Source organism: Chenopodium album, chromosome 6 (assembly GCF_948465745.1).
Source record: "Chenopodium album chromosome 6, dcCheAlbu1.1, whole genome shotgun sequence".
NCBI lineage: Eukaryota > Viridiplantae > Streptophyta > Magnoliopsida > Caryophyllales > Amaranthaceae > Chenopodium > Chenopodium album.
The window spans coordinates 65,704,062-65,713,162 of record NC_137839.1 but is presented as its reverse complement, the minus strand read 5'-3'; the positions used below and the strand labels follow the sequence as shown (position 1 = coordinate 65,713,162).

At 35.2% G+C, this 9,101-nt stretch overlaps 1 protein-coding gene across 1 annotated transcript; it reads left to right on the top strand.

The window, feature by feature from the left end:
• Positions 1-5,674: 5,674 nt before the first annotated feature.
• Positions 5,675-8,626, top strand: LOC145635026 (F-box protein CPR1-like). The gene is made up of 2 exons (XM_081686331.1): positions 5,675-6,844; positions 7,952-8,626. The coding sequence occupies exon 1, from the start codon at positions 5,734-5,736 to the stop codon at positions 6,835-6,837; it is 1,104 nt and encodes a 367-aa protein (XP_081542457.1). The 5' UTR covers positions 5,675-5,733; the 3' UTR covers positions 6,838-6,844; positions 7,952-8,626.
• The last annotated feature ends 475 nt before the right edge of the window (positions 8,627-9,101 follow it).

Here is a 9,101-nt window from a genome sequence, read left to right as displayed (position 1 = left end):
ACTTGGTGAAAATTTAGAATATCAAGTGTCGCTGCCTCGTAACCCGGCTAAAAGTTTAGCTTTATATATTAGTTACTAGTTTTGTGCCCCGTGCGATGCCCGGGTTGTTTATGGAATTTTAAGATAAAATTATATTGTAATTCAATTTAATTGATTGAAAATAGAATTCTAAATTAACTTTTTTTTTACAAAGTCATCTATATTTATCCAACGTGGTACGACACTTGATGAAAAGTTAAAATAATATACGATGTTGTCTTGTGGCCTAATTATAAGTTTATTATTTGGTATTTTATCAAAAACAAAACTCTAGACTAACCATCTTATTCTAAAATTCTATCCTAATTTGATTGAAAAAAAAAAATTAACTAACTTTTTTATCTTATGAATTTATTTAAATCTATCCAAGGTGGCACAACACTTGGCGAAAAGTTAGAATGTCAAGTGTCACTATTTCGTGACCTGGCTAAAAGTTTAGCTTTATATATTAGTTATATGATAGATATTATATGATTAACATAAGTATCATTCTTATTATATAAACTTTATAAACATTAAATTTGCGTTTTTTAACAGCTCGTCTTGTGTGTGGTTAGCCACATCGTGTGACCACTTACAAAAAAAAAAAATTATAACACTGACCAAGTAACCCATATAATACTGATCGATTAACCCCTATTACATTAACGATGTAACCCCTTTAATACTGACCAAGTAACCCCTACACTAACGAAGTAACCTCTAAAATGGTTGGCCACACGGTGTGACCAGGCACATATAATACTTTGTGTTTTTTTAAATGTTTAATGATCAATAACTTTTGATATCAATATAATATAATATTCAAGTTAATTTTTTTGAAAAGAAATTCAAGTTTTTGTTTCAATTAAAAAAAATCGTTATTTAAAAAAAAAAATTACAATTAGTTTAATCGACATTGTAATTCATAATTAACATTAACTAGATCAATCGATTTGTGCATTGCACGGGACTTAAACTAGTAAATAACAAAAATACAAAACTACCCTTACAAACCTTTTCTCTCCCTTCTTTTCATTAATGGAAAAAATTTCATTTTTCACTTATTCTTATTCCCATTCATGTTACTCATAATAATAATAATAATAATAATAATAATAATAATAATAATAATAATAATAATAATAATAAAACATAAATATTGATTAAAATCAAAAGTAGATTATTGAAATAATTATTATTATTGAATATTAATTATTATTATTATTTGAAAATAGAGCAAAGCGGAGCATATTTCCTTTGAGCAGGGCTTTAGCAGAGCAAAGCAAAGCAGAGCTGAGCAGAGCAGCTCTAAAGAACGGGGTCTTACTCTCCTTAAATAATAAATTGGTGGGAATTTACCTTATGTATTCTCAATCTCAGTCCCTTCTTTATTCTCAAGACAAAATCTAAAGAACACCCGAGGGCGTTGGATAAGTTATCTAGAAGATGAAAGATTAATTAAAATCAACATTAATAAAATCAATCGACGCATGCTTTCCCAAATTAATACCACTTTATTTACTCCCTCCGCAAACAATTATCTGCATCATTTGCCTTATATGGGTGCTTCTATTATGTGCAACAAAATTTTTTCTTTCCTTTTTTAGTAAAAAATTAATGGTAAATAGACGTTTTTACCCTTACTTTTCTTTTTTAATTAGACACAATTACATCCTAATAATCTAACACAATCTAATGATTCCCACCAAAAAATAAATCCCTCAAACAGTCTCACACACACAACCTCTCATCTCCTAACTACCTCATTCAATGATCTTCATTGAATTTCTCTCGATTATGCTGCTATCCTTCATTATTTCTAGAGATTTCTCCAGAACTTCATCAAAACCCTTCCATTCTCTTTCATTTTTCTCACTCTCTCTCTTGTTCTCTCTCCTGCAAAACCCTAATTTTAGTTTTTCTCTTCTCTCTCTGGAAAAATGAACCCAGAACCAAATGAGTCCCCTGAAAACAAGACCCCTGAGCGTAGATCTGACGGTTCTACGCTATACAAGTTGCAGCGAGGCAGTGGGAACCTCAAACCTGTTCGCCGTTGTACTCCTTTTTCCGGTACTACACTCGAGGGAAGATCGGAGCAAAATTGTCTGAGTACGTTTCCAGCGATGAGGAACAAGAGAAGGACGCTTCTTTGGAGGGTGATGGGCCAGATGTAGCCATCGAACAGGCTAAGGGTGGTGAAATGGGTCCCGATCTAGGTGCAGAGGATGGTCAAGGCTCTTCAACCGCTGTTGCGGTGGTCGAAGAGTCTTCAGATGAGTGACTGTGTTCTGGTCAAAGTTCCTCAGCCCCCTGTTGAGTTGGTGGTGCTCCCTGACTCTCCTGTTCCGGGGGGGAAGGGTGTTGCTTGAGTCCTTCAAGTCTGCTGCCTCTTCCAGCAACTCTAAAGGGAAGAAAAGGGTTAGATCTGTTTTTACTGAGGACTACAGCGATTAGGACCCTTGCTATATGGCTTACCTTAGGGACAAGTACCCTAATGACTTCCCTCCCAGCAACTGATCAGCGCAGCGTAACTATTCCTCAACCCTAACTTATTGATTGTTTTTTATTATTTTGATGGTTGATTTTGAAATGGGTTTAATAACTTAGTTGGTTAATATTTTTTTGAGTCCCTTATTTTTTCTTATGGTTAATTGCTGGTATGACATATGTATACAATGATGGTTATTTGCTGTTTGTTGAAGCTGGTGTGTGTTGATAATGATGATTGATTTGACTCTGTGTACTGCGTTGTTGGTTTATGCTTGTTAATGCTGAGTATGTTGGTCATTGCACTTGTGTACACTATGTTTGGTTGACTTGTGTGAACTCTGTTTGATTTCTGATCTTTTAATGAGTCCCATGTTAGCCAAGGGAATGCTTGTTTGATGCATGATGAGGCATATGTTGGTGCCTAACCAGTCTCATTCAATAGATCCCAATTAGTTCTTGCAAGTCTGTGCCTATTAGTCTGTGGATGAGTCCCTCAGTATCTGATATGTGTGTATGAGTCCCTCAATCATTCATATGCTAATCAACACATTCCAAATGATGAAGGGACTCACTTTGAGTTGGATGTGTAGGGTGGTTAAGCTCCAACAATTGTGATTCACAATTGTTGTTGAGGTATCCACCTTACAACTCCTTAATGAAACAAAAGTAACCTATCTGATGGAATTCAAATACAACATGCCATTCCAAACTTCATTCATTTCCACACAAAAGATAACAATGCAAATGTTCCTTCACCCTAATCATTCATCACATGACTGCCTAAAAAATAAGAAAGGAATTCTAACAAAATACACATAACCAAACCATAAAAAGCATGAGCAAAAAAAGAGTTGCTTAATATGACAAAAAAAACATCTGTTTGAGTACTTGTTTGGTTATGTGTGGAAGTCATGCCTTACTTGAATGATGGTCCTCAGTTGTCCCTAGTCTGTATCAACCTCCATCTCAGTGTTATCTGGCATGTTTTGGTTAACTGGAATGAATAGTGTGTTGAGGTGGTCAACTGCTTGTTGAATGAGTCCCCTTTCACATTCCAACAGTTCAGGCAGCAGACCTAGACTATCCAATCTCTTCTTCCCATATGGGGTAGATTAAAGTTGTTGCCTCCTTCCTTTTCCAGGATCATCTTCATTACCCCTTGCAAAGTGATCCATGTATACTTGTTTAGTATTGGATCAAACCACTCCTAAGCCTCATACACTTTCTCTATTAATTCATCAATTGTTGTGGGGAAGGACTGATATTGTAGAGATTGTATGACCTTAAATAGGCTCAAATCTAGCACATTGAGGTCTGGTGATTGTGCTGGTTGAAATTTCATTTGAATGTTGAACCCATCAGATGTGCATGCTTTTTTGAAATCCTCATCCATTGGGATTTGATGAGGCCTTGCATTATCCCACTAGATAACTATGTCCTTAGGAAGACTTGGATGCCATTGTCTTTTGATTGCTGGAATGATGTTATTCAAAAGCATTTTCCTGATTTCTTCCCTGTTTACACTTTCCACAACCTTAGTTTCCAATACCCTTACATCTCTGTTCTTGCTTTTCTTCTTAGCCCTCTGTTGGTAAGTGAAAGGGAAGATACCAAACTTCCCATCATGTAACATGTGGCCATTGCAGTCATACAATGGTTTCCCAATGACCCCCATGAACATTGCTTTGATTTTGTATCTCTTTTATTGTTGACATCTGTAGGGGTTTTCTTCCTTTGGTAAGAGGTAAAACCTCCTAGTTTCAGGATTCATATAGAACCACTTTTCATCAATGTGAATATCCTGTTGCATGTCTATGAAAGTAGGATTGCCTACTGCTGGAATTGGGTGAATATGTTCTAGTGCCCATTTCATCCTTGCCACTTTGTGATTAGATGTGAGTGTTGGGTGGTTTGCTGTTGTATGTGTTCTTAACCTGTCTTTTTTCTTTAACTTATGGAGAAATCCATGTGAGATTTTAAGAGCAGCTGCATAACTCCTCTTTGTTGTCCTTTTGTATAAAGGCACAGACTGCAAGAACTCATCTGTTATGTCTCTTGGTTTTGGACCTGTTTTTCCAAGTTTTTTGCTTCTGACATCAATGACATTCCCTTCTGCTATACTTTGCTTGACAAACGTCCAGACCCTTAATGATGTGCTTCTGTGAATCCCATACTTTCTTGCGATTTGTGACAGAAAACCCCTTGTGAGTTCCCCCTGATGAATGTTCAGTAGGAAATCATCAACCATTTGCCTTTTTGTTTGGACAATGAGTTGCTTTCTACTTGTTGGTTGTGGTTGTATTTCTGCTTCCCCTTCACTGTCTTCCCCATCCGGTTCATTGTATTCCCCTTCTGTGCCTTCTACCATGCTTTCATCAGAACTGTTGCATTGATATGGTCCCTCATTCAATAGTTGGTCAATATGAAAGAATTCCTAATCAAAATATTCTTCCATTTGTGTGGTCCCTTTTTTTTTTTTTTTTGTTTTGCAGATGAAGAAGGAAGGTGATGAAGTTTTTTGTGGCTGAAGTTTTTTGTGAAGACCTCAAAGAAGCGGAACCCTAATGCTGCCGTTAGTTTAGGACTAACTTTAGTTTAGGCAGTACATATTTTGGACAAAATTAACTGTTATGTAATGGGGTTTGTTTTTAAAAAAACTAGATTCTGAAATTTCTAAGCCATAGTGGCTGTTAGTTTGTAATTAATGCTACTATGTGAATGGTTGGTGCCCTTATATATGGGGCAGATTTATGTTTAGGGTGAAGTTGAAACTGTGAATGTTGTTTCGAATTTTGGTGAATTTTCAAAATTTTAAAATTTTGGGTGGAAATCTGAAATTTTAAAATTTTCACCCCAAAAATTTAGAGGGAAAACAACATTCCCTCTCCTTTTTGGTGACAGATTCCAGCCATTTACCAAAAGGAGGGATCACATTCTCTCTCCTTTTTCCCACAAAAAAATACCCACATGCAAATTTAGTCAACTAGGTGTCTAGGCCCACTTTTTCTCTCTTCTTTTCCTCCATTTTAGAAGTTAATTAAACCCACAAAAATATGTAATTAAACATTCCTAAAAGTTTTTCCTAGGAGTCCGTAAAAAATACAAATGGTGCAGATAACTGTTTGCAAAGGGAATAATATTTTAAATACTTATCTAATGGTTAGAGAGCTTTCGTTAGCGTTCGAAATCCCGCTAAACCCTAAAGCTTGAGCTGAAGCAACAATGGCGGAAATCCCAATTGAGATAATCGCCGAAATACTCTCACAATTACCAGTCAAATCACTTCTCCGATTTCAAATCGTCTGTAAATCATGGAATTCCATAATTAAATCCCCCAATTTTATCAAAATTCACCTCAATCAAACCCTAATTTCCAACTCCGATCGTCATCTCCTCCTCTCCTACCCATCTCTACAGTTTTTCGAGCTCGACCTCGACTTCCACCATAACCACTGCTCTTTTTCGGAGGTCAATCACCCCCTCAAACCCCACGAAGGGATTCAATTGATTGGTTCCTGCAACGGCGTCGTTTGCATCTCCACCTTCTCGTTAAATGAGATCTTCCTGTATAATCCTCTTACAAATTCCCATCGTAAGCTTCCCTACAATCAAATTCCAAAATGGAAGTTTAAAAAGAGGGTGTTAGGGTTTGGATATGATAGCAAGAACGATGATTATAAGGTTTTGAGGATTGTTCAGGGGCTTGGATCACTTCTTGATAATATCATGAATGAAGCTCAAGTGTATAGTTTCAATGATAATTCATGGAAATGTATCGAAGGTATCCCGTACTATTACTATTATCATCGTGGTTGTCATGGAGTCCTTGTTAATGAGGCTTTACATCATTTAGTTTGTCGGGACCAACCTAAGTGTTCTATTGCTAGATTTGATCTTCAGACTGAAAGTTTCTCGTTTTTCAAATGCCTGAATTATGATTATATGTTTTATTCGGCGCTTTCATTAGTAGAGTTAGGTGGGTGTTTATGTCTTTTGACTAATTCACATCCAATAGATGCTATATGGCCAAAATGGGCGATTGAAAATGTTGAATTATGGGTAATGAAGGAGTATGGAAACAAAGACTCTTGGGTTAAGTTGTTTTGTATTTCGCAGCCGGAAATTAATGGGATTTGTAAATATGCCAGGTTTCTTGTTTACTCCAGAAATGGTAGAAGAATTTTGTTGCAGATAAATGGTTTGGAGTATGGTTGGTACGATTTGGAGTCCAAAAACTTCGAAAGAATCACAGCTCATGGGCTACTAAGTGAAGCTTGTAAGGCAATGCCTTTTATAGGCAGCCTTGTTTCACTTGAAAATAATTAGATAAGAAGTAAGCAGGCTGTTCCAAATGCACTTTTTTTTTACATAATGAAATCTAATCTGTTTTTTCAATTGCTTTTTCTGGATTGTTGTGCGACTTGTTTGGTTTATGGTTACTATGCAGGGGAATTACTATAGATTTTGTCTTTAAAAGAGATGCACGTATATTTGACTGGATTATGATTTGTTCGTTTATAACCCTATTGTAATTTCTTATATTAGGAAATTTAGGACTTACTTTGGCATAATATAGTTATGATCTCCATTCGAATTTAGTAGTATAGAGTGTATATGTCGTTATTGAACATTCCCTCATCTCACAAAGTAGTTTAATTTTTTATCTTCTGTATGTTACTTGTAGCTATAATAATTTGAAGATTTCATATGGAGTATGTTTAGAATCTTTTTGTAATTTGATTTTGTGTGATTTTCTGCTATCTTTTGGTTTCAAATTTCAAAATTAGGTAGTTTTATACAATGTATTTTGTATTTAATTATTTTTGTTTTAGAAAAATCATTTTGGAATACTTTTTTTTTGGAAGTAATAGACGTTTAGATTCCTCCCTCAATTTCTTCAAAACTGTTGTTGCAAATATTTTGTCTACGGGGTTCAAGCTGAGGCTATGACCCTGTCGAAGGCGCTACTGCTGGGATGTTGTTCATGACTGTAACATAAGTATGAAGTCTTCTTGCATGCATTGATATGAATTTCTCTTTGCGTGACTACTTCATTGATCATTTGAAATCAATTGTGTTCTGCTCTTGAGTTTGGACATTGTTGCATTTGTATTACATTCACTCTGAATGTTGAACTCTACAATGTTAAATCTTTTGTTTTTTTTTTGTTTTTATCTAAGTTTGAGAGCCTCAGCAACCTTAAATCCTTTTTTTTATATTGTGCTCTGATCCCTTAAACAGTACGGAATATCTTTTAAAAAGTTTGATGGTTGACACTTTTATTCATTTTCTTGGGTCAGACTGTGTTTGAAATTCAAATTTCCACAGATATTATCATATTACTGTTATGATCTCTTTACTGAAGAGTAATAGCCTGATTATTCTGCTGAATCAAGTTCTCATCTTCTCTGATTATCTACATCTACTTGTAATTAAGCAGCTTACATGCCACACATGAGCCTTCTTTATGTGGATTTAACTGATGAAGAGAAGAAGAAAGCTCAAGAAAGAGCTAATAATGCATTGGACGATAGCCTTGTCAACTTGAGCTTCAAAATATACCGCCTGGCACTGTGCAAAACTGATACTGAAGATATGACGCTCAAATCCGGGAAAAAGTGATGGAATATGATCTTGATGAATAAGTTTAGCTATTTGTGCATGCTTGTTGAATAAAGCTGTCCAAAGAAGCTGTTCACCGTGCTGCTTGCTCTTGCTGTTAAAAGAATGCCTTTACATGTAGTTTGATCGTATGGAAACATATCAAGTTGTGAAGGCTTCTCTTGTTCTACAGTGTTTGGTTTTTCGGTGTTTACTGACTGAGTTACTTGGTCCAAATTCATTATTTCCTTCATTTTGAGTTTAAAAAATTGCAGGCTTAACTGAGATATGCAAACGCTAGTATATCTAAGCCCTCTAATCCCAGAAAGTCAGAATCTGTATATCAGATTGACTAGGCCAAGCTCATGGTTTAAGGCCTAAGATTTACAGATAATGAATCATGCGGAGCATCATGTATCAATAATACTCGGCTATTATGCAATCATCATCTCCCTTTTTTTGAGGAACTCATTAATATTGGTTAAAGTGACTTATGTGATTAGTACTTAAAATCAAAATAAGGTATTTATTTTATAACAATATGGAGTAGCAAGTAATTACTCTCTCCATCCCATAATTTCGTGCATGTATTCCTTTTTGGGTGTCTTAAAATGTTTTACGACCTTGTGCCTATTTCTAAAAATAACTCATAGTCATTACTTACTTTTTATCTTTTTTAATACAATATTTTCTACTTTTTATTATTCCTATATATTTTCAATAGAATATTCCCCTACTTTCACAGTTCCACCATTCTTATTAATTACCGTGTTTTTTGAGAAACAGACATCAAATTATGGGACGAAGGGAGTAACACTTTAACATTATAACATTATAAGCATTGAGTAATTTATGAATACTTACGAAGTATTGTATACTCTGTATCAAATAAGACGGACTTGTTGAGGAAGAGCATTGCCACCAATGGGGAGAAAAATGCCCATGGGTAATTTTTGGGGTTTAATAAAAAAAAATAACTCCCCATCAAT